Here is a 26,863-nt window from a genome sequence, read left to right as displayed (position 1 = left end):
CATAGCGTGACCGATTCTATCAACATAGGCATGGTGATGACAAAAAAATTAAAAACAAAACAAAAAATAATACAAAAAATGTCATGTTTGAAAGAAAAGCAATTTGGTGCTTTAGACCAGTTTATTGTTTCCAATACAATATCGGGTAGGCACAAGTAACTGTTGTTTTTGCAAGAAAAACAATTTGGTGCTTTAGATCAGGGCCTGCAGCTGGTACGCAGAACTTAGTTGAATCAAAAGATATTACATAGGCATAAAATTAAACATTGATGAAATGATAGTAAAATCGTATCTGGTTTTATCAAAATCTTATCAAACATTTCAAGAGTACATTGATCCTCAGGAGTGTCTTATGAAACTACCGGGTAGTGAAATCGTTTGCACAATACGTGGACATTTGACAAGTATTACCATGTAATCTTTGAGTGAACAAGGTTTCTTATAATTTTTTCTATGCGGCTGTCCCCCGTGGTACTCTGTGGTTGGTCATCGAGAGTTGGTAACAGTATGTTGGGGTGGTTGGTTGTGGCTGGTAACAGTATATTGGTAGAGTACACTTACATACTATTTTAAACAGTGAAGATAAATATTTCAAGAAAGTGTGTGTACATGATAGAGTTATTGTAGCATTGAATGCTGACAATGAAAAACATTTGAACTATGAAATAAGTACTAATGGTGACATCATTGGAAACGTATGTGTGCATTGTCATGACAGTGAGAGATTAAATTCCTTTGGAGTACCGAAAAATTCAACACTACTGTTGGTAGATATGTCAGAATAAGATCTCCAGAGATGGTACCATTCAAAGAGAATGCAAGTCTAAAACTAATAGTTGATGACGAGGGACAACTTCTTGATAGTTCTTGTTCTAACACATTAACCATTGATAAATCCTATCGCCATCTTTCGGGTATTAGCATTCAACGGAAGGCAAAAAGAAGACAGGGTATTAGCTTTCAACGGAAGGCAAAAAGAAGACAGGTGTAATGTTTAATTTTTGATCTTATGTAATATCTTTTGAGGTAACTAGATTCTGCATTCCAGCTTCAAGCCCTGATCTAAAGCACCAAATTGCTTGTCATTCAAACATGACCATTATGTGTGTCAAACCGAAATTGTATTGGAAACAATAAAAACTAATCTAAAGCACCAAATTGCTTTTCTTTCAAAAACGTAACATTTATGTTTGCCTACATACAATTGTACTGGAAACAATAAATTGCTATCATTTGCTACAGTTTTCCATTTTTACATAGACGGTGAACATAAACTGATCCCCAACATGATGTTCTTAGCAATGTTTAATTTTGATCTCATGTAACATCTTTTGAGTCAACTAGATTCTGCATACCAACTTCAAGCCCTGAATTAAATTCCTAATAGCTTTGCTTATTTTCAATCTAATTTCAATGAAGAATAAATTTTGAACAACACCATCACATATTTTCCTGATCTTATTTCAAGCAGCAAAACATTTTGTAGAAAATATTTCGTATTTTGAATAACATATTTGCTTATTTCCATCTTATTTCAAAAAAGAATACATCTTGAGCAATACCATCACATATTTTCCTCGTCTTATTTCAAGCACCAAAACATTTTGTAGACAATTTTTCGTATTGCGAATGACACATTTGCTTATTTTCATGTTATTGCAGGAAACAATACATTTTGAACAATACTATCGCACATTTCCTAATCTTATTTTATGGAATGATACCCTTAGGGGGGCAGGGGCGCAGTCACGGGGTTTGTTACATCATTACTACTTCCAACTGAATATCACAGAATCAAATTGTTGCTTACCAAACAAGGTGGTGGAAATCGGCTGTTTGACGCGTAACGATCCATTTTGCTGCTAAAAAGAATAAATTTTGAACAACACCATCACATATTTTCCTGATCTTATTTCAAGCAGCAAAACATTTTGTAGAAAATATTTCGTATAACGGTAAAACTGTGATCTTCCGGTCATATAATGCTCTGGACGATGTTCTAAGAACACCAGCTCGATAAGACCCCCCCCAACGGTGAAAAAAAACAGACAAAGAAAGACTCACTTGTAACCAGTCTGCCAGAAAGAAAATTTTCATATGCTTCTAAGTTCGATGACGACTTCCAACTTAATGAATTTTGCATGGTTAGAATAGGTATTAAAGCAGTAAACTGCCACGAACTATTTGGTATATTTTTTTTTCAAATCAAGACTTTTCGAATTTCGACTTGTACAGATGGGGACTACTCTTTATGTAGAGTGGGTTGATAAAATGAAACCTGCACCAATAGATACAACCTAGTAATGAACCAATGACCCATAGTAACCGAAAATGAACAGTATTTTTTTAAAATGAATTTTCTGATGTAAGGGAATCTTCATTTTTGGCATTAGAATATTATCGTAAAAGTAAACTAAAGGTAAAAGTATTGACGTAAAAAAAACATTTATTTGCTTAAAGCAAAAAAGCTTAAAATACTTGAAGTAAAAAGAAAAATACCAACTTAAAGTACGAAAAAAAAACATACAAAAACAGATTTATGGGAGTCAGTAGGCAACGCTATATCGTCGGCTATTCTAAAGGGTCATAAGGCTTCAATGTACAATTATTATTATTTCTTTTTTTCCCAGAGGCAATTCACAAGGAAGGGGTGGTCGTATAAACTTCGGAGGGGCCTCATTAGACTGGAAAGTTCTAGTGCCATTTTTTTAGAATCAAAACTGATTGGACAGCAGCAGCCCCACTCCCACGCCCTTTTCTCCAAAAGCATCGAATTAAAATTTTCAGACAGCCATTTTGCTCGAAATAGTCCAAAAGGTCAAATAACTATACTTCCAGGGTTGACAATAGTGCTTGTAAACCCTGTGCTTTTAAAAACAAAGTATACCATATTTTTTTTATATCTACAGCATATAAAAATAAAATAAACACAGTGAAATAAAACCTTGGATTACTAATATTTTCAGGAATTAATATCATTATATATTAAATATTCAGTTAATTTTTATTAGGGAGAATCGGGGAAAGTCCGACACCTTAACATGTTTTTTTTCTGTTAAATTGACTCTCAAGATTTTTTTTTTATTAGTATATCATATGATCTTCAATCAACCTTTTTTACAGCAGTTTTCCACATTATTCACTTTTTGATTTTCCCAAATACTGTGCTTGTAACCCATCACCAGGTCTCTTTTTTCAACAATATGTCAAAAATAATATGACTTCACCATCTTAAAGGGCATCGAGGAATAAGTCCATAAGCAAACAATTTTAATGTCAAACTGACTGGCATCAAAAGGCTAGACCATACTTTTTTCTGCTGCTGTGGGGTAACTCCGACAATGTCGGACTTATCCAACAGATAAAAATTACAAGTATCTTAGCCGAGGTGCACGAATCACTGATTGTAAGTGATTGCTTGTATTTTAAATAAGAAAAACATATCACACAAATAATTGTTTGACTTCAAATACAAAAGGTGACTCATAAATGTTGCAGCTTACGTGTATGGGCATAAAACAAAAGTCTACTGACGCTTGCCAGTAACTGCCTTGTACGATACAATAACCTGACGGATTTGGGGTATTTGGTCCGGTTACCACAATGTTTACTGGTCCTGCAAAAATGTATTTGTCATCCAAAGTATCAATATCGTCTTTCTTTGGCCAATTGAAAGAGTAGGTGGCAAGGCTCAAGCAGTGACGAAACTTGAGCTTAACTTTCCCCTCGTCAGGAAAGTCTAGAACCCTTCCTGTGTACCAACCTTGTTCCTCATTCCTGGCATCGTATCTAACTGCATAGTACTCATTAGCTTGGGAACAATCTTTTGCTTACTGGGTGTCTCCTTGCTATCACTGTCAATTTCTTGAATACTCTGAACATCCTCATCAGAGCCAAGTTCAAGGCTGATGTCTGATTCGCTATCACTCGAATCTCTATTTGCTTCCCTATTACGAAGAATTTTTTTTTTCGATTTCACACCCTTCCCATCTGAACTTTTCTTCTTCCCTTTGCATTTTGCCTTCAGATTTTCTCCCCTCTCAAGCACCTCTAGATGTTCTTTTGATGTTATTACTTCTGCCAAAACTGATCTGTTTCTGTTGATGCTTCAAATATGCAGGTTTATCTTAGTTTTTACAAGATTTTGGAAGAAACTAAATTTCAGCTGGGGTCTAAGGGGAGGGGGTAAACCGAGGTCTGGGAGAGGCAGTTGTCCCCTTACCCATAGCAAATTACGCCCCTGTTTGAATTGGATACACTACTGTGCACACAGTAGAGAGAATATACAATGACTGTGCAGTAGCATTCGTCGCATAACACATGTGTAGTCCATACAAAAATGGATATCTACCTTTATAGTACTATAAAGTACCTATGTGCTACTAAATAATGCCTTTGCGGTACCAAATGGCTTATTTTATATTTTTTACTTTCATTTTCACTTGATTTGGGAAAATTGGCTCCAACTGTGCTCCTCCCCCCAGGATTTTGATGAAATTACGCCACGGAATTGAAACAGCAGGGGTCTATAAATAGCTGTTCAACAGTTCTAAGCCGATTGGCTGTCTCACCTTTACTCAATTGTATTTTGCACCAATTGTGACCAAAATTACTGTTCTGCGTTACGAATTGACCAAAGTCGGCGTAATTTAGTTGGACACTAAGCTCGAAAATTTTAAGACAGTTTAGATAATATCACACTGGTTTGACAAGAACTCCAAAAATTTAAGACTGTTTAGATAAGATCACACTGGTTTGGCAAGATCTGTTGAAAAAACAAGGTATTAAAGTGAGGAAACACGCATCCGCAACCATTCTTCTCTTGAGAAATACAAAATGTGGTATTTTGTAGATTGGGTACAATCTTCTTTTTTCGAAAACTATTCAAATTTTCTTATGAAACTAACGTTTGATCATTAACTTCAAACTGTAATGATCTCAGATTTTTTGGAATCATCTTGAAAAGACAGTTATGCTGATATGGTGATGCAATTTTACCAACATCACCATTCTTGGTGATGTTGCACCATTGCACCATTCTTGGTGCAATCTTGCTTTTTCACAATTAATGCAAATTTCCTTACTAAAGCTATTGGCCATTTACTTTTAACTTGAATGATCTAACATTTTTGGAATCATCTTACAAAAGAAATTCTTTTGATTTATGTATTGTTATCAAAATTCCTTTTTGTAAGATTTGGTATGTAGGTCTAATGACTTGGGTCGCTCTTTAATTACCTCTCGTTACTGTGAATGATTTGGAAACTATTTTGATTTATGTACATCACAAATACTAGTTGACTGCGTACCAAGAAAACCTACTTACCCACTCCCTATCCCGAACATAACTTGAAAATCATCGTGCAGGCCAAGTTTTATTTTCAATATTGAACATGAACATTCATTAATTGGTGTTACAAAATCTTTTTGAAGTATTTCATTCCAGAGGTTCCACTTCACGAAAATGTAGCGGGAGGGAGGGCGATAAACGCGGATTAAGGGTGGAGGACAGAGGGGGCACTTGGTTACTGTTTCACAAAGCTGTAAGCGCGTGAAAAGTGAAGTTTCGTTAAAGCTAATGAAATAAAACAAAATAGGATGAAAATATAATAGTTCAGAAACAAATTTGGGCTATATATTTGCACATTAGGGGGGAGGTGAGAGTAAAGCATAGCATATATTAAATACGTAACGTAACCTAAACTAATGAACCGACCGTTGGTACCTTTTAGCTCCCCTAATCCCCCAAAAACTAAAGTTTAAATATAGTTCCCGGAGTGAGACACCCTTCATAATACCTATCTTTATACAGCGTCTCGTATAAGTGCCGGGCTTTATCCTATGTGATTTTCGATACAATTGTCGCGCGCTTACCGCTTTGTAAAACAGTACCGGCACTTGCCCCAGTCGAAGACATTTTGTGGTGTAAAATTTCAAATAATTAACCTAATGGCAAGGCCGTATCCAGGGGGGAGGGGGTACTGAGCTCGTGATCAACTGAGCTAGTAGAGTTTGAAATGTCTTCATTATTGTCAGTGGACAGTATTGCATCTTCCAGAATGTCCTCCATGACTATGCCAGACCTTTTTGTTACATTGTATACAGGTTTGCCACCACGGTCAGTTCTTAAAGTGCTGCAATTGCCAAATTTGCGTATTATCCAGCAATTTTCGGTGCTATAGTCAAAAAATTACTGTAATAGTGCTGAAATAGCGCTTTCATGCTATTTCAGCAACATTGAGCACGTGCTGTAGTGTTACACATAATAAAATGGTGCTAAAATAGTACTTTTGTGCTACAGGTGGCAACCATGCTTGTATAGCTCTTGCCAAACGTCCTCATAGATATGAAGTATCTGAATAAAGTGCTCAATGTAACTGTGTTTTTTTTTTCAAAATCAGTCAAAGTATCTTTGGTACTGTTGCATTAGCTGGAACACACGCAAGATAGATGATGAAAGACACTAGTCAAACGGGTTTCTTGCAATAGAGAATTTGATTGCAAACCGTGGTTTGTCACTGCGTTTACAATATTTAAACTATTGTTTTTCGAGGTTTATGGGAAAAAAGGTACTTAGGCTAGGTTAGGTTACGTATTTAATTTATGCTATGCTTTACCCCCCACCCCCCTAATATGCAAATATATATCCTAAATTTGTTTCTAAACTATTATATTTTCATACTATTTTGTTTTATTTCATTAGCATTAACCAAACTTCACTTCTCGCGTGGGTCCCAGCTAATGCGACAGTACCGTATCTTTTTCCAATTTCACCATTGTCTTGGATGTGGTTTGGGCCCTATTATTTTTGGTATTTACCATTTACATTTTTTGTTGGGATTTTTTTATTTAGCTATTATTTTATCATCGCTATCGTTTTCAATAATTTCTGGAGTATAAATTGTTAAGTTTAATGTTTAAGGTATTTTTAGTTTAAATTTTTGTTTTCTTGTTGCTATTGTTTCCACTCATTTTTGGTATTTCTCTTGTCAGTAAAGTGGCCAATGGCTGGCTTTTTTTTAACTACTTTTTTTGCTTCTGTGGCCATTTGTTGAATTACTGTATCTCTACTAGCATCTGTGAAAATGAAAATGCATAAAAAAAACATTACCTAGTCTTGTGAGGCCTGTTCAGAAATTTGGATAAGCATATTTATCTGTCTATCATGGCTGCAGCGGCAGCTGCAACCTAGTAAAGAGCGAAAAACAGCTCATAGTAATCAAAAGTTGAAAAGCGTGTTTTCAAAAAACTGTTTAGTGAGAAAAAATTGCAATTTTACACTGAATCAGGAATGGTAACTATTGTTTCGGTTAGTCTTAGAAGTAAAAGTTTATTGTGAAAAGAAATTTATGGTGATTTCGAAAAAGAGCCTGAAACCCCTTGAAAATGGCGTCAAATCGAAAAAAAGTGAACCATTGGAATCAGCATGGTCGAAAACATTTTGTACGAAAATTACAGTCCCCCACCTTGAACACCAAGGAAAATTACTCTTCTGCATGGGTACCGCTAATCTGTCTCCCTTTTTTTTCTTTTTTTTTCGAGGGCTAGCGGGTTTACCAGAACATTATAGAGAGATGCTTAATGGTTCAGTAGAAAGCTGTTTCTCACATCCACATGCTTTTTATAAATTCCACTATCTGCAAGTGCCATATGGCACAAAAATGGCACATTTTGTGCCATTTCTCAAGGGGGGGACTATTGGGCTACAAAAACATCGTATGCAGATGTTTAATAAGCTCACATTAAAGCTATTTCTCATATCTACGTTTTATTTATGAATTCCACCACCTGCAACTGCCAAATGGCACTATAAATGGCCCAATTGATGTCATGTCTTAAGTGGAAAAGGTAGGGGCTAGTGGGCTACTAGAACTTCTTAGAGAGATGCTTAATGGTTGATTTGAAAGCTATTGCTCATATCTACGTGATTTTAATCAGTTTTGCCATCCGTAAGTGCCAAATAGCACAAAAAATGGCACCTTTTGTGTCACTTCTTGAGTTGAAAAGCTTCGAAGTATAAAACGGTACCATTGTAATAATTATGGTCCAAAACCCTTAGTTGGAGATTTACAAGGGACCCAGTACCGTATACTCCCCCTCCCAGCCCCCTTTGTAAGTCTCATTAGTCCGTTGGAAGAATTCACTATGAACTCTTTAAAATTTAGGAACGGTAACTATTATTTTGGTTTGTCTTAGAAGTAAAAGCTTATTGCAAAAAGAAATTTATAGTTATTTCGAGAAAGAGCCTGAAACCCCTTGAAAATGGCGTCAAGTCGAAATAAAAAGTGCACCATTGGAATCAGCATGGTCGAAAACCTTTGTAGGATAATCTTGAACACCAAGGAAAATGACTTTTTTGCATGGGTAGCACTGATCTGTCTCCCTTTTTTTTCCTTTTTTTTCCAGGGCTAGCGGTTTACCAGAACATCATAGAGAGATGCTTAATGGATCATTAGAAAGCTGTTTCTCACATCTACGTGCTTTCAAACGCGGTATATTTGCATAAACGCTAATCTGGAACATATTAGGAACATATTAGAAAGCTTGTTGTATCATTTATTCAATTGAATCATGAATCTACGCGCTATATCGTGAAAAATCACTAGATTTAGGTAAAAATCACTAGTTTTTAGAACGAAAACCACTAGCTAGAAAATATCACTAGGCAACATAAAAAAATCACTAGAAATAGTGATAAATCACTAGGGGTGGCAAGTCTGCTTCTCCTGCACACTCCCTTCATTAGAATATTAGTGATTTCTTATTATATTTAATGTTTTGAGTGATATTTTGTTTGAAATCTTATTTCTTCAGAGAGAGAAGGGGCCATTCTTTATGGCATTAGTGGCTGCCTTAGTAAATATGATAAAATATTTGAATAGAACAAGCTATCAATATAAATATTTTCCATTCATGATATGAGGAAAATAATATCAGATTTACCATTTTTTGTTAGAAATGAGTCGTTGAATCCATGGAATTAATTTTTTCTTCAATTTACGCACTATGGGAATATGACCTAGTTCAAAATATAAATTGCTAATTGCTGTAAATCCGGTATTATTTTAATTCATAAGAAATATTGTATTCTAGGAAGTATTTTCAGTGCTAATTGCTAAACGTCTAAATGTCACCTACTTTGTCCATATTTTCTAGGGAGGGTTTTCTGCTATTTTTCCATTGTTTGGGCGAATAGCGGAAATATACTGTTCTTTGATTTAAGGGGAAAATGCAAGTTTTTGATAAGCTGAGTAGAGAAAGAAAAATAGAAAAACTATTTATATAAAAAAAAACAATGAAAAAGTTAGGATGGTACATAGAATGCAAAGTGGTTACCAATTCTCTTCATAAGGGCTCAAAATAGAATTTTGCGCCAAAAATAGTTATTATATGCGGAAGAAGCCTAAAAATTAGGCATCGAATGGTACGCTCACTTTAATCATAGGTCATCTTTGTGAATATTTTCAACTGAAATTAAGAAGTGACCTTGAAACTTAAATCGAGCGTAGATTATTCCTTATAAATAAAAAAGATCATGGCAGCGTTGTTTCTGCATTAAATTTTAATAAAAAACGAACAAAGATTAATTTAAAAAAACAAAGTTTTTCCGAGGGAAGTAAAGAGCGAAGTTTAAACTTAAAACGGACAAAAATTATTACTACAGAGCCTAATTAATATATACTATTATAACTAGAACAAATAAACCAACTAATTATGTTTCCCTATGCTTTTATGATTACACAAAACAACCGCTCTACTTAAAACACAAAAGTAAAGTATAAAAAACAGGATTTTTATTGATTTAAGATTCAAAAATGAGTATTTAGCCTGACAAGACTAAACAAATCTCTTAGGCATTTCAGAGTCTTAAACCAGTTGCGACATCAGTAACTTTCAGTATAGAATTAAAATTATCTTAAAAACATAAGCGTAAAACTAAATATTTTTTAATAACCGCAAAGTAATTGAACAGCATACAGAAATATTGGATTGATTTATCAAGCTGCCTTTTGCTCTCACCAACTATAATACCAATACTTGATAATACATAGTCTTAAATTGTAAGAAATATGCTTTAGTATCACTCGAAATGAAGATCAAATAAGACATAATATGAATTCTGGAAATCCGATTATTTCTCTCTATACAAGAGTGAATTTCAAGCTATGATACAAATTCTAAAGCTAGTCTATATTCCTAATACTATCAATATAGCCTTACTTCGAGTTTCTGTACAAATTAATCATGATATTTCCATTTAAGAAACGAAACAAGACCCTGTCGTAGGACTGAGCTATTTTGTAGGACTGACACCACATAAAATGTAAAATAATAAATAAAGTTCTAAAATGGACTGTTGCCTTATCTTGAAAGGGATTGATCCTAAAAGGGATTGATAATATTTTGATTCTACAAAAAGTGTTCTTAATTGGTTTGCTTTTACTGTACCATAGTCCTATATTATTTTGTGTTTTCAGTAAAGTGCTAGTTTTGTATAATCTTAAACGCATAGGAAAACATAATTAGTTGGTTTATTTATACTAGTTATATTAATATATATTTAATAGACTGTGAAGTAATAATTTTTGTCCCTTTTAAGTTTCAACTTCGCTCTTTACTTCCCTCGGAAAAACTTTGTTTTCTTTAAATTAATCGAAAAATGAATCTATCCACAAATCGTCATGATAAAGATCTAATGGTATATTTGGGCCTACTAAGGTGTGTTTGAACTCTTCGGAAGCGAACAATTTAAGTTGTATCAAACAGTTCGTGGTAGCGAAATGTTATTCCACCATGATGGCATCAAAGAGCAATGAAGGGTATTACACCAACCAAATGCGACAGGGAACAATTGTATAACCTTCCCTTTGACTGAGGTCGCCTCTGATTGGCCAACGAAAATCAACGTTTAGTGGTAATCCCAACCTTGACGAAGTTTTTCGTTGCCATGCGCAAGCGGCAACGTCGTCCTGTTGATCTTGAACGGTCATATTAAAACATTTCGTTTTAACTTTCCGTTGCGTTATGTTACGTCGATAGTAAACCAGCCTTAATTCACTTATTTCAAACATTAGGGCCGTTCTTTTACTCATCTTTGTGCAAACATCTTACATCTTTTGACAAAGAAAGCTTAAAAGTGAAATGCTAGCACTAAGATCTTGCATCTTATAACGTTCTTTTGCAAACGTCTTTCATGATTCTGCTCTGATCAGCGGTCTAAGAACAATGATGAGTATATCGTCAGAGTTCTCTTATCAGTGAGCTGTAAGATCTTAGAATAAAGATGAGTTAAAAGAACGGAAATCTTTGCAGAAAGATGTGAGATCTTAGATGTAAGATCTTAGTGCAAAAGAACGGCCCTGTTCTAGATAAAGGGATAATTTCCACTTTTTTCTCTTGGCACTATCTTCCCTTCTACATTAAAGATCTTGATCCGTACCTTGACTAAGGCCCTTGCTTAAACCAAAGGGTATATCTGTTTTCAAACTAATAATGCCTATCATTCTAATCCAATCCTAACTATTTTATAATAAAAAAAACTTAAAAATAGTCTGCATACTTTCAGGAAATTTCAGGTTTTATCCTGTTAAATTAGACCTTCAATTGAAATCTAAATTTGACAAATTAAAGTTCGATTGGTTTGAATTTTTCTAATTCTTCTGAGTGCTGTTGAACCCTCAGTGAAACTAGTAATTTTTAGTTCTGATTTAGCCCGTTGTTTAGTTTCAACCTTTCGTCAGATTGGACTAATTTAAGGGCAATCAGCGGTTGAGGATTCGTAAAAAAGCTCGTCGTTAACAACTTGGCACAAATGAAAAAAATCTAATAAATAAAGTGATGAGAATATAATGTGCAACATAAAATAAATAATATAAATCTGATGGGGAGGGACTCTTCATTGAGGTAATGACAAAAGACTCGCACCTTCCAGAGAAACAGTTGCTTAAAAGCACGCTTTTCTACTTCTCTGATATCCAGGGAAAACCTTGTCAAAACCAAACCTATTCAGTGTCTCATACTTTTTGGGTTACCCCTGCAAGTCGCAGCTCAACTGGCATGTTCTGAAAAGATGTTTTTGTTTTTTTTTAGACAAAAGGCTTTTTCGTTGAATGTGGAGCTTTAGATGGCGAGACGAGATCGAATACACTTTATATGGAGCGTTTTTTAGGTTGGGAAGGTATCCTTATTGAAGCTGATCCTTCCAATTACAGAGAGTTGGAATCAAAACATCGGAAAGCATGGTCGGTACCTGCTTGCCTTAGCATTAAACCCTATCCCAGTAAGGTATGTATTAGCTATGGAATGTTATTTGTGACCAAACATATAATTTTAAAACAGCTTGCCAAACATCATATTGTGTATTGTATACTTAACAGTACACAATACATCCTAAAAACACAATTGTCCATTAACATCCATCCTGTACAAAATCCTTCAGATTAAGGATTAGATTGACTAAGGTGGCAACTCATGCGATTGTTTTAGAATCAAACATTTTGTAGTGAGTCCTTTTATGTGTTAGTAAAAAAATAAGCTTGCTGAAGAAAAGTTACATGGTAGTAAAATGAAGCGACAGATGATAATTGAGAAACGAATTAGAGAAATCCCATTAAGTTTGTAAAATATCTGTTTAAAACGTTTATCAGAATTTCATCAGGATCGATCGTCATGTTATTCAGGATCGACATCGGACGTCATTCAGGAGAAATCTCACCCAAAGTTGCCATAGTATCTGTCTAAAAACGTTCATCAGAATCTCATTTTTATTCATTTCAGGATCATCAGGGATTTTAATGCATTAGCATTAAACCCTATCCTAGTAAGGTATATATTAGCTATGGAATGTTATTTATAACCAAATATATAATTTTAAAACATCTTGTCAAACATCAAATTGTGCATTGTATACTTAACAGTATACAATAAATCCTAAAAACACAATTGTCTATTAACATCCATCCTGTACAAAATCCTTCAGATTAAGGATTAGATTGACTAAGGTGGCAACTCATGCGATTGTTTTAGAATCAAACATTTTGTAGTGAGTCCTTTTATGTGTTAGTAAAAAAATAAGCTTGCTGAAGAAAAGTTACATGGTAGTAAAATGAAGCGACAGATGATAATTGAGAAACGAATTAGAGAAATCCCATTAAGTTTGTAAAATATCTGTTTAAAACGTTTATCAGAATTTCATCAGGATCGATCGTCATGTTATTCAGGATCGACATCGGACGTCATTCAGGAGAAATCTCACCCAAAGTTGCCATAGTATCTGTCTAAAAACGTTCATCAGAATCTCATTTTTATTCATTTCAGGATCATCAGGGATTTTAATGCATTAGCATTAAACCCTATCCTAGTAAGGTATATATTAGCTATGGAATGCTTCCTTTCTTAATTCAAGTGATAGAACTGACTCACTAAAAGCTTTAACTTTTAAGAGATTCGACTTTTAAGCCGGGATTTGAAACATATCTTTTTAAGGGAGGCACAAGAGAAGTGATACGAGAGCCGACGGCACGAGCTGCCAACCATGGCTAATGAGGCGAGCGGAGGGAGGTAAACAGAATCCTATAGCGTCTCCTTAATGAGGCGCTAAAGGCCTAAGTGGGGCCCCACGGAAGATAGATCTGTTTATGAGGATTGAATGTATTAGACAAGTGAGCACCCTTTGTGATGGTCGAGGATTCAAGTCATCAACCTTAGTGAGAAAAGCAAGCGGAGAAAAGTGAAAAAAAAACCACAAGTGGGCTTATTACTAGTCAAAAGACTTGAGATAATCATGTGTGTTTTTTTTGTATGTCAGTAATTTCTGTTTTATTTGACTTTTCATTTGGGAGCATACCTCTTTATATATAAGGGAGGTCAGAGATGCCAACCGAAGTGATCAAATGGAGGGAAGAGAAGTGAAAAATCGTGCGAAATTTTATTCGCTAGGATCGAATGCCTAGCTCTGCCTGATAAATTGAAGATCGACAGCCCAAACCCATCCAAGCAGTGATGGCCCATGTGCGAGGGCAGAAGGCCTGAGTCCCACCCGAGTAAAAAGATTCAATTTGTTTGGGTCAAAAATTCGAGCTAGTAAAGAGAATGGAGGTAGTTGACAAAAGATGTCTTTTCTATTCATGTTTTGACGGGCGTTTTTTAGTGACTCTTGTTTTGGTTTGTCGAGTCTTCGGCCTTTCGAATAGCCCTCGCTTCGATGTGGATGCAGGTGGGGCCTTTTAGCTTCAAGAACGACCTTTGTTCCGCTCGGGTGGAAAATCGGTCATTTGGCTATGGTAAATTCCTGATATCGTATATTGCATTCAGATCACCTCGTTTTGATGGATGTTTTAAGAAAATTAATTAAAAAAACTTTCCGAAAAATAAGTTTTTCAAAGAAAAGTAAAGGTCATTTTAAACTTAAGCTCAGTAAATAGATCTTAAAGCGAGTAATTCTTAGATTGAATGTAAAAATCAAGCTTAAAACGAAAAAAAATATTTTCCTATTGAAGTATAAATGAAACTTAAAACGAACAGAAATTATAGATAGATAGATAATTTATTCAGCCGCTAGGCCATACACAAACATTACAATGAATATATAACACAACAGCCAGTTTAAACCCATTATTAAAATTTAAAACTTAAACCCATTATTTACATCTTTTTAAACCCTCTTTTATAAATCCAGTCACTGCTATAATCGTCTCACGGTAAATCTTAAACGATTGAAACTTAAATTGAATATGCAAATCAAGCTTGAAACGACGAAAATCACCACAAACAAGAGTTTGGGTATGACCTTCTTCTCTCACTGTAAAAGTCTATATCCTACTGCGTCATTGGCGCTTTACTGAAAACCAATTTTATGACAAATATCTTCTTTTGTACTTAATATTGAAAATAAACATTAAAATTATAGTAAAATTTTGAACTGTTTAGCTTTTAGCAATAAATATCATTATACATCAAATATTCAGTTTAATTTATTAGCTCTTTTTAAAGGTGTTAAAGACGAATATAGTTTCCCTACAAACAAGTGTATGGATACTGCCTCCTTTCCTAACTGTAAATTAAATAAAAAAAACAAATTTTTTAAACTGAAAGTAAGGAGCGACATTAAAACTTAAAACGAACAGAAATTATTCCGTATATGAAAGGGGCTGTCCCCTCCTCAACGCCTCGCTGTTTACGCTAAAGTTTGACTTTCTCACAACTCTTATTTTTTTTCAACAATGAAAACCTTATTCCTTATATGAAATGGGCTGTCGCCTCCTCTTCGCCTCGCTCTTTACGCTAAAGTTTTTTATTGTTTGAAAAATAGAGTTGTGAGAAAGTCAAACTTTAGCGTAAAGAGCGAGGCGTTGAGGAGGCGACAGCCCCTTTCATATAAGGAATAAGGTTTTCATTGTTTAAAAAACATAAGAGTTGTGAGAAAGTCAAACTTTAGCGTAAACAGCGAGGCGTTGAGGAGGGGACTGCCCCTTTCATATACAGAATAATTTCTGTTCGTTTTAAGTTTTAATGTCGCTCCTTACTTTCAGTTTAACAAACTTGTTGTTTTTTTATTTAATTTCTGATCGTTTTTTAGGTAATGCAGCTTTTATTTTGGCTCACCGTCATTGAATAAGTAAAAAAAATTTGCATAAAAATTTTACTCTTCTTTTGATAAATGACTGTCTCTAAATTTGGTTCTGGCGTGATTTACAAATTAACTTCCGTAACGAACTTCTATGTTCGTATGTTTTTCTTCTGGCAAAAAATACAAAGTTGCAGATTTTTGCAGGTATGAGCTTGAAACCTGTGTAATAGGGTTTTCTGATACGCCGAATCTGACGGTGTGATTTCCATTAAAATTCTTTCACTTGTAGGGGATGTTTCCCCCCTCTTTAAAAAATAAGGTAAATTTTCTCAGGCTCGTAGCCTTTGATGAGTAATACTAAACTTAATAAAATTTATATATTTAGAATCAGCCCATTCTTTGGATACATTTATTGATATCAAAATTCCGTTTTTAAAAGTTTCGATTACTATTGAGCCGTATCGCTTGTTTTTTTTTATTGTTTTGTTTATTACGTATATGTTATTACGTATATGAGGGGGTTCTCCCCTTAGTCAATACTACTCTCTTTAAGCTAAAAGTTAAAAAAAAATTTAATTAACAAACCTCTTTTGAAAACACTAAAAAAAACTGTAACGTAAAAAGCAAGGTTTTGACTTGGGGGAGAACCCCCTCATATACGTAATAATTTATGTTCGTTTTAAGTTCTAATGTTGCTTCTTACTTTCATTTGAAAAACCTTTTCTTTTTTTTTTTTTTCTGATCGTTTTTTAAATAATGCTTGGAAATCCGGCGCCCCCTTCATAGAAATGTCCCTTACCCCAAAGAAACATCATCCATGGAAAGATTCTCCCGAGTAACCACCTCCTCCAGCCCCTCCCCCTCAGAAAAAATCCTTCCTAAAAATTTCTGTATACTTCCCAATAACCAATACAATATGTAAGCAAAGGGCATAGTTCATAACTTGCAGCCCTTTTCCTGGAAACTGTGGGGGATTAAGTCATCCTAAAAGACATATTTATTAGATTTTCGACTATGCTGAACAAAATGACTATCTCAAAATTTTAATTGTGTGACTTTGAGAAAAAATGAGCGTGGGAGGGGGCCTAGTTGCCCTCGTTTTGTAAACCAAAAAAACTCTAGCGTAAAGAGCGAGGCGTTGAGGAGGGGACAGCCCCTTTCATATACGGAATAATTTCTGTTCGTTTTATAAAAACAGCAATCATGAAAAATATATACGCCATCATGTGTATTTGGATACTACATGATACTACATGGGTTTGGCACAACTATAAAACTATTAGTTTTAATGTGGACACGGACTTTGCCAAATTATGGCGGTAAGTGCCTTTTGACATAGAAGGCAAGAAAACTGAAGAATATTTGCAAAAACAAGAAATTACAATTATGCAAAACACAAAAAACAAAAAGTTCCTAATGTTTTAAAGAGGAAACAAATGAACAAATATTTATATATTTTTAATACGTATATTAGGGGGTTCACCCCCTAGTCAATACCTTGCTCTTTAAGCTAAAGTTCGAATTCTGTTTCAATTCTTTAAAAATGACCCCTTAATCACTAAGGCCAAGTAATTAAAACAAAATTTTCAGATTAATTTTACTTTTGTTTGGTTAAATGGCTTTCTCGAAACTTGTTTAATTTTATTTACGGACGTTTTAATTTGTAATAGATATACGTAACTTACGAATTAACTTACGTAACGAACTTCTATATTCATATATTTTTAATAGGTATACTAGGGGGCTCGCCCCCTAGTCAATACCTCGCTCTTTAAGCTAAAGTTCGAATTTTGTTCCAATTCTTTAAAAATAACCCTTAATCACAAAGACCGTTAATTAAAATAAATAGCTCTTATGAAAGTACTAAAAAATCTTTAGCTTAAAGAGCGAGGTATTGACTAGGGGGTGAATACAACCATACACGTAATATTTTCTTTTCGTTTTTAGTTTTGATGTTGCACCCTATTTTCAGTTGGAAAACTTGTTTTTTTTTGTAGTTAATTTCTTATCTTTTTTTTAAATAATGCTGGGAAATCCGGCGCCCCCTTCATAGCAATGTCCCTTCCCCCAGGAAAACTTCCTTCATGAAAAGATCCTCCCATATAAATCCCGACCCACCCCCAACCCCCACTACCAGAATATTCCCCCTGAAAACGTCTGTATACTTCCCAATAACCAATAATATATGTTAACATTGGATAAAGTTCATAACTTTCAGCCCTCCCCCTGGGGGCTTCGAGGGATTAAGCCATCCTAAAAGACATAGTTATATTATTTTCGACCATGCTGAACAAAATGGCTATCTCAAAATTTTGATCGGGTGACTTTGGGAAAAAAATGAGCGTAGGAGGGGGCCTAGTTGCCCTCCATTTTTTTTGGTCACTTGAAAAGGGCACTAGAACTTTTAATTTCCGTTCCAATGATCCCTCCCACGATATTCTAGGACCACTGGGTCGATACGATCATCCCTGGGGAAAAGAAAAAAAACAAAAAAACAAATAAACACGCATCCGTGATCTTTCTTCTGGCAAAAAATAGAAAATTCCACATTTTTGTATATCGGTGCTTGAAACCTCTACAGTAGGGTTCTCTCGTACACTGAATGTGATGTTGTGATTTTCATTAAGGTCCTAGAACTTTTAGGGGGTCTTTCCCCCTTTTTTCGAAAATCAGCCAAATTTTCTCAGGCGCGTAACTTTTGATGGGTAAGATTAAACTTGATGAAACTTATATATTTGAAATCAGAATTAAAATCTGATTCTTTTGATGTATCTATTGGTATCAAAATTCCGTTTTTTAGAGTTTCGGTTACCATTGAGCCGGGTCGCTCCTTACTTACAGTTCGTTACCACGAACTATTTGATAAAAGACCAAAAGCCTACTGCGTCATTGGCGCTTAACTGAAAAAGGATTATATTACACATATTTTCTTCTCCAGTTCTTACAGTATTGAAAATAAAAATTAAATTAGAGTGAAATAGATTCTTGAACTGATGGATCTTTCAACAATTAATATCATTATACATCAAATATTCAATTTGATGTTGTTTATACTTTCCAAGATTATCCAAGACGCATATCGTTTTCAGTAAAGCGCCAATGACGCAGTAGGTTTTAGACTTTTACAGTGAGAGAAGGAGGTCATACCCAAACTCTTGTTTGTGGTGATTTTTGTTCGTTTCAAGCTTGATTTGCATATTCAATTTAAGTTTCACTCGTTTTAAGATTTATTTATTAATTTACATCAATATCTATTGTATGTTTGTTTGCATTAATTATTTATATCATTTCTGTTCGTTTTGAGTTTCATTTATACTTCAATAGGAAAATATTTTTTTCGTTTTAAGCTTGATTTTCATATTCAATCTAAGCATTACTCGCTTTAAGATCTATTTATTCATTTATATTATTACTTGTTGTATGTTTTTGCTATGATTGTTTATTTAATTTATGCTCGTTTTGGGTTTCATTTATTCTTTAATAGTAATTTCTTGTCGTTTTGAGTTTGAATTTTAAAAGGTATTTGCATCTGCTGAGCTTAAGTTTAAAATGGCCTTTACTTTTCTTTGAAATTTTTTTTTTCGGAAAGGTTTTTTTTAATTAATTTTTCTTCGTTTTTGATTGCAAAAAATTTCAAGTTTATAAAAATTCCTTTTTTCAAAATCAAACTTAAAAAAAAAAATCAATTATTTATCAAAGTATCAAAAATGATATCAAAGTGAAAAAATGGGTTTGTGTCAACCTCGGAGTTTTTATTATCTGATGTTTGAACTATTTTTAACAAAATTGCTATCTCAAAATTTTTATCGAATGGGCTTGGGAAAAAACGGCGTGGGGGGACTAGATTAAGCTGTGGTCTCTTTTGACTCTTTAAAAGTGAACTAGAACTTTCTGTTTTCAATCAAATGAGCCCTCTCTGAAGTTTATACGAGTATCCCTTCTATAAGAACCATATATATCCCCAGAGTATAACTTACAACGCCTGTCCTTGGGCCGTGGGGGGTTGTGTCGACCCTGGAGTTTCAATATATGATGGTTGAACTATTTTTAACAAAATGGTCACCGCAAATTTTTACGGGATGGGTTTATCTATCCGATACGCCCAAAGGCGTGGAGCGGGAGGGTTTAGTTTCCCTCCGATCTTTTTTCTTAAAATGAACTGCAACTTTAAATTTCCATTCAAATGAACCCTCCCTTAAGTATATTCGATTAAACCTGCCCTAAGAACCATATATAACCCCCGAGCGAGAGTTAGAACGCCGGCCCCGGCCCTGGGGGGGGGGGTTGTCTACACGGGAGCTTTTATTATCTCACCTTTGAACAAGTCTTAACGAAATGACCTTACGTAAACGAGTTTTTGTTACATGATCTTTAAGCTATTTTTTAACTAAATAGTTACCTCCAAATTGTTATCAGATGCATTTGGGGAAAAAAGGCTTGGGTGGGGCAGTTACCCTCTGATCACTTTTGACTCTTAAAAAGTGAATTACAACTTTCAATTTCCAATCAGATGAGCCCTCTATGAAGTTTATACAAGTATCCCTTCCATAGCAAGGACATATGTCCCCTGGGAGCAACTTACACCGCCTATCCCCGGGCTCTAGGGGACTGTTTTGAAACCGGAGTTTTTTTTGTTATCAGGAATCAGAACTATTTTTAACAAAATGTTTATCTCAAAATTTTTATCGGATGCATTTAGGGCGTGGAGGAGGGGGGGGGGGGGCTAGAGCCCTCTGATCCCTTTCCACTCTTAAAAAGTGAACAAGAACTTTCAATTTCCAATCAAATGAGCCCTCTCCGAAGTTTATACGAGTATCCCTTCCATAAGAACTATATATGTCCCTAGAGCATTACTCATAACTCCTGCATGCGGGCCCTGGCAGGCTCCGTTGACACAGGAATTTTTCTTATCTAACCTTTGAACTATTTTTAATGAAATGGCTATTGTAAAAAATTAAACGGATGGGCTTGGGGAAAAAAGGGTGTATGGGGACGGGGCTAGTTGTCCTCGGATATCTTTTGACTCTTAAAAATTAAACTAGAACTTTCAATTTTCAATCAAATGAGCCCCCTCTGAAGTTTATACGAGCATCCCTTTCATATGAACCATATACGCCCCCAAGACAACACTTACAACGCATATCCCCCGGGCTCTGGGGGGCGTTTTTGTTATATAATTTTTGGACAATTCCCAAAACACTGGCTATCTCAAAATTTGTAGCGGACGGGTTTGGGGAAAAACGAGCGTGGGGTGGGGCTAGTTTAACTCTCTAGACTCTTAAAAAGTGAACTAGAACTTAATACAGAGCTAGAACCCATAATACACAGCCCTACGATATATAGGTACTAATAATCGCATGATAAAGAAGCAACATCACCCGACCTGGTACGAAGTGCTTCAGTCGACTTATAGTTCCAAGACCTGTTGCAACTTTTGACGCCACAAGATCACTGTGACGTTTCCAAAACATGTTGCAGTCTAGGTAAAAACCTAGATACCTCATTCCTTTAACCTGTTCTAGAGAATTAATAATATTCGCCCACCGAGGTCAGTGGGCTTACCAATACGACTAAAAACCATAAAACTTGTCTTTTTTACATTAACCGCCAACATACTTAAGGAAGTAAACACACTTAAATAATTTAATACCATATTTACCTTATTAATTAAATCATCCACAGAAACACCACAAAAAGAAATAGCAGTGTCATCTGCTAAAGAAGTAAGACGCGAACCACGAAGATAAAATCTCATAGTATCTATATAAACCAAAAATAATAGCGAATCCAGCAACAAAACCCTGCGGAACACCACAATTCACAAGATATTAACTAAGGGTTATACTATCAATTACAACCTTTATCGACAACCCCTTTAAAAAAGAATCAAACCAATTCAAACAAGCCCCTTTAACCCCTAAAAGCTTTAATCTTTTTAATAAAATACTAAAATCAACCGTATCAAATGCCTTTTTAAAATCTATAAAAACAGTGAGAGGTATTTGTCCACTATCAAGACAATAATTCACAAAATCACATAAGTGTAACACCGCATGTGTAGTTGAGTGACTTTTGCGGAAGCCAAACTGAGTATCACTAAGGATACCATGATATGTCAAATACTTGTGCAGTCGTCGATGAACAACTTTTTCAAGTACTTTTGAGGAAAGGGGAAGGATGGAGATTGGCCTCCAGTTCTCAATGTCAGATCTTGAGCCACCTTTTAGAAGGGGGAAAACCTTGGCTCTTTTGAGACCTCCAGGAAAGATTCCCGTTCCAAGCAACCAGTTTATTATATGAACAATACAAGGCAGAAGGTAAACCAAAACAGACCTGAAAGCTCGGATGTTCATTCCATCTATCAGCGCTGAATTGGAGCTCATGCTTCCAACAGTTTTAAGTAGTTCATCGCAGGTACACCTCTCAAACTCAATGGCTAATCTGTCTCCTCTATCATCTTGAAACTCATACTCGCGGAAGGATTAAGGACTCTGGTTATTTTCCTGTTGCAATGTTTGACCAATTTTAGAGTAATAATCTACAAAATGTTCCACTACTTGTAGAGGATCATGGAGTGTATTCCCATCTACCTCTATAGAGAGAGGCTCGCAACTGCTCTTCTTTGATATCATCTATCCGATAATTTTCCATGTTTCTTTTGAGTTAACTTTGGTCTCAGTAAATTTCTTTTCAAAATAATCTTTCTTTGCTCTTATTCTAAGAGAGTTTACCTTGTTACGGGCTCTCCTGAATTCTTAAAAATCTTCACCTTTTTCTGTCCTGAGATACTGTTCATAAAGATGATTCCTGTCCTCCATTTCATGAACAATTTCAACTCTCATCCAAGGTTTTCGGGGCATCCTTCCTATCTTTAACGATTTTTAGAGGACATGTTTGTTCGTAAATGGGCTTTATAATTGAGCAGAATGTGTCGTACGTATAATCTACATCACCCGCTATTTCAAGAACAGGATCCCAGCTAAGTGTACTCAGTGCCTCTGCAAATTTATCTAAATTAGCCTTTTTCAAATGCCTTACTTTCCTTTTGTTTCCTCTGATTCTAGGTTTCTGCACGCAAGTAATCCTCGCAAGAACTTGGAGATGGTCACATCTGGGATAAAGACCCACATCAGCATAGCCTGTAATTAGGAACTTAGCGCTGACAAAAACGTTATCGATCAAAGTAGCTAAATGTTTAGAAATCCTTGTAGATGCCCACGCTAAAGTATTAAGATCATTAGCAACCGTGTAATTAAAAAAAATCTAAATTATCACCTTTTAAATCTAGCAAGTACAAATTAAAATCTCCTGTGAAGATAAAATCTAAACCACCACGGGACATACCAGGCATTAACAGATCAAAACCTTCAATAAATTCGTCTAAGCCTGTGCTAGGCAAACACCAGGCAAATAATTATTTTGTTCTATTTAGTTTACAATTCAACAGAAAAACTCTCGATCTTTCCCTCAATACAAACAATCAAATCATCTCTTATAGAATAATTCAAAATCATCAAACAGTTCGTGGTAACGAACTGTATGTAAGGAGCGACCCGGCTCAACGGTAACGGAAACTCTAAAAAACGGAATTTTGATACCAATAGATACATCAAAAGAATCAGAATTTAATTTTGATTTCAAATATATAAGTTTCATCAAGTTTAATCATACCTATAATCATAAATTTGGCTGATTTTCGAAAAAAGGGGGAAAGACCCCCTAAAAGTTATAGAACCTTAATGAAAATCACACCATCATATTCAGCGTATCAGAGAACCCTACTGTTGTGGTTTCAAGCTCCTATCTACAAAATTGTGGAATTTCGCATTTTTTGACATAAGAAAGATCACGTATGCGTTTTTATTTTTTTGTTTGTTTTTTTTTTTTTTTTTTTTTCAGAGGTGATCGTATCGACCCAGTGGTCCTAGAATATCGTGGGAGGGCTGATTCGAATGGAAATTAAAAGTTCTAGTGCCTTTTTTCAGTGACAAAAAAATGGAGGGCAACTAGGCCCCCTCCCAAGCTCATTTTTTCCCCAAAGTCCCCCGATCAAAATTTTGAGATAGCCTTTTTGTTCAGCATGGTCTAAAATATTGTAACTATGTCTTTTAGGATGACTTAATCCCTCGAAGCCCCCAGGGGGAGGGCTGAAAGCTATGAACTTTACCCAATGTTAACATATAGGCTAGTATTGGTTATTGGGAAGTATACATACGTTTTCAGGGAGAATTTTTTCTGGTAGTGGGGGGTGGGGTGGGTTGGGGGTTATATGGGAGGATCTTTTCATGGGGGAAGGGACATTGCTATGAAGGGGGCGCCGGATTTCCCATCATTATTTAAAAAAAAAATCAGAAATTAAATATAAAAAAAAGTTTTTCAACTGAAAGTAAGGAGCAACATCAACACTTAAAACAAACAAAAAAATATTAGCTATATGATTGGGTTCACATTCTAGTCAATGCCTCGCTCTTTAAGCAAAAGATCTTTTAGTACTTTCATAAGAGCTATTTATTCTAATTAACGGCCTTTGTGATTAAGGGTCATTTTTAAACAATTGGAACAAAATTCGTACTTTAGCTTTAAGAGCAAGGTATTGACTAGGGGGCGGACCCCCTAATATACGTATTAAAATTATATGAATATAGAAGTTCGTTACGAAAGTTAATTCGTAATTTACGTATATTTATTACTAATAAAAACGTTCGTAAATAAAATTAAACAAGTTTCCAGAAAGCCATTTAACCAAATAAAAGTAAAATTAATATACATATTTCGTTTTAATTATTCATGCACGGTGAGCCAAAATCAAAACCTGCATTAATTAAAAAACATTCACAAATGAAATAAAAAAACAAGTTTTTTTTAATTGAAAGTAAGGAGCGACGTTAAAACTTAAAACAAAGAGAAATTAGCCAATGTAAGAAAGGGGCCGTCCCCTCCTCAGCGCCTCGTTCTTAACGTAAAAGTCTGACTTTCTCACAGCTCAATTTTTTTTAAACTTAACAATTTTGTTTTAACTCAAATTTTTTTTAATCAACTTTAACAAAAATCATATCATCAGATTCAGCTTATCAACGAACATTATTAAGGAAGCTTCAAACTCCTATCTGCAAAAATGTGGAATTTTGCATTTTAATTAACTTTAACGAAAATTACACCATCAAATTCAGCTTGTCAGAGAGCCCTATTAAAGAAGTTTCACGCTCCTATCTGCAAAAAGGTGGAAATTTGCATTTTTGCTCGAAGAAAGATCACGATGCGTGTTTTTTTTTCAGGGGCGATCGTTTCGACCCAGTGGTCATAGAATATTGTGAGAGGGCTCATTCAAACGGAAATTAAAAGCTCTAGTGACCAAAGAACTGGAGGGCAGCTAGACCCCCTCCCACGTTCTTTTTTTTTTACCAAAGTCGCTTGATTGAAATTTTGAGATAGCCATTTGGTTCAGCCTACTCGAAAAATGTAAAAACTATGTCTCTAAGGATGACTTAACCTCTCACAGTCCCAAGTGAAAGGACTGCAAGTTTCGAACTTTGCCCATTATTTACATATAGTATAGGTTATTGCGAAGTATACAGATATTTTCCGGTGGGATTTTTTCTGGTGGGGGGGGGGGGGGGGGCTGGGGGAGTTGTTTTACGTGGGAGGATCTTTCCATAGAGGAATTTTTCATGGGGAAGGGAATTTCAAACAGTTCGTGGTAACGAACTGTAAGTAAGGAACTGTAAAAAGACGGAACTTTGATACCAATAGATACATCAAAAGAATCAGATTTTAATGCTGATTTCAAATATATAAGTTTCATCAAGTTTAGTCCTACCTATCAAAAGTTACGCGCCTGAGAAAATTTTAATGATTTTCGAAAAAAGGGGGAAAGACCCCCTAAATTTTATAGAACCTTAATGAAAATCACACCATCGTATTCAGCGTATCAGAGAACCCTACTGCGGAGGTATCAAGCTCCTATCTACAAAAATGTGGAACTTTGCATTTTTTGCCAGAAGAAAAATCACGGATGCGTGTTTATTTGTTGTTTTTTTCCCCCAGGGGTGATCGTATCGACCCAGTGGTCCTAGAATATCGTGAGAGGGCTGATTCGAACGGGAATTAAAAGTTCTAGTGCCCTTTTTAAGTGACCAAAAAAATGGAGGGCAACTAGGCCCCCTACCACGCTCATTGTTTTTCCCAAAGTCACCCGATCAAAATTTTGACATAGCCATTTTGTTCAGCATGGTTGAAAATGTGATAACTATGTCTTTTAGGATGACTTAATCCCCCAAAATCCCCGGGGGGAGGGCTGAAAGTTATGAACTTTACCCAATGTTAACATATAGCATTGGTTATTGGGAAGTATACAGACGTTTTCAGAGGGTTTTTTTCTGGTCGTTGGGGGGGAGTGGGTCGGGGGTTATGTGGGAGGATCTTACCATGGAGTAAGTTTTCATGGGGGAAGGAACATTTCTATGAAAGGGGCACCGGATCTCCCGGCATTTTTTGAATAAGGACCAGAAATTATATATAAAAAAACAAGTTTTTTAACTGAAAGAAAGATGAAGCATCGAATATTAAAACAACAGAAAACATTAAGTATAGGATTGGGCTCATCCCCTAGTCAATACCTTGCTCTTTAAGCCAAAGACTATTTAGTACTTTTATAAGAGCTATTTATTCTAATTAACGGCATTTGTGATTAAGGGGTCATTTTTAAAGAATTGGAACAAAATTCGAACTTTAGCTTAAAGAGCAAGGTATTGACTAGGGGGTGAACCCTCTAACATACCTGTTAAAAATATAAGAATATAGAGGTTCGTTACGTAAGTTAATTCGTCAGTTACGTATATTTATTACTAATAAAACGTTCGTAAATAAAATTAAACAAGTTTCGAGAAAGCAATTTAACCAAATAAAAGTAAAATTAATATTCGATTTTTTTTTTAATTATTCATGTACGATGAGCCAAATCAAAACCGGCATTAAGTCAAAAACGTTCAGAAATTAAATAAAAAACAAGTTTTTTTAACTGAAAGTAAGGAACGACGTTAAAACTTAAAACGAACAGAAATTATTCCGTATATGAAAGGGGCTGTCCCCTCCTCAAAGCCTTGCTCTTTACGCTAACAACTGGGGTGCTCGAACTAGAACAGCTTAGCAAGCTTGAACCGATTGACACTCCTGATCTGGTTCACAGAAAATTCAACCAAACCCATCTGTTTGTTTACAATACTTAGTATAGAAGAGTTCAGATCAACACCAGGTTTTTGTTTTACACCCAGGAAAACCAGATTTTCAAACAGTGAA

General features: G+C 35.2%; 1 protein-coding gene across 2 annotated transcripts in view; it reads left to right on the top strand.

The window, feature by feature from the left end:
* LOC148946641 (protein Star-like) overlaps window positions 1–26,863 on the top strand; it is a 114,433-nt gene that overhangs the window by 38,886 nt on the left and 48,684 nt on the right. For both annotated transcript variants that reach the window (XM_089097069.1, XM_089097071.1), the window contains exon 3: window positions 12,091–12,285. In XM_089097069.1, coding sequence (XP_088953195.1) covers window positions 12,091–12,285 — 195 coding nt within the window. The remainder of the gene's footprint in view (window positions 1–12,090; window positions 12,286–26,863) is intronic.

Source organism: Artemia sp. Qi Xiang Cuo, chromosome 11 (genome assembly GCF_049724085.1).
Source record: "Artemia sp. Qi Xiang Cuo chromosome 11, ASM4972408v1, whole genome shotgun sequence".
In the NCBI taxonomy this organism is placed as follows: domain Eukaryota; kingdom Metazoa; phylum Arthropoda; class Branchiopoda; order Anostraca; family Artemiidae; genus Artemia; species Artemia sp. Qi Xiang Cuo.
This window is presented reverse-complemented; position numbering and strand designations above follow the sequence as displayed.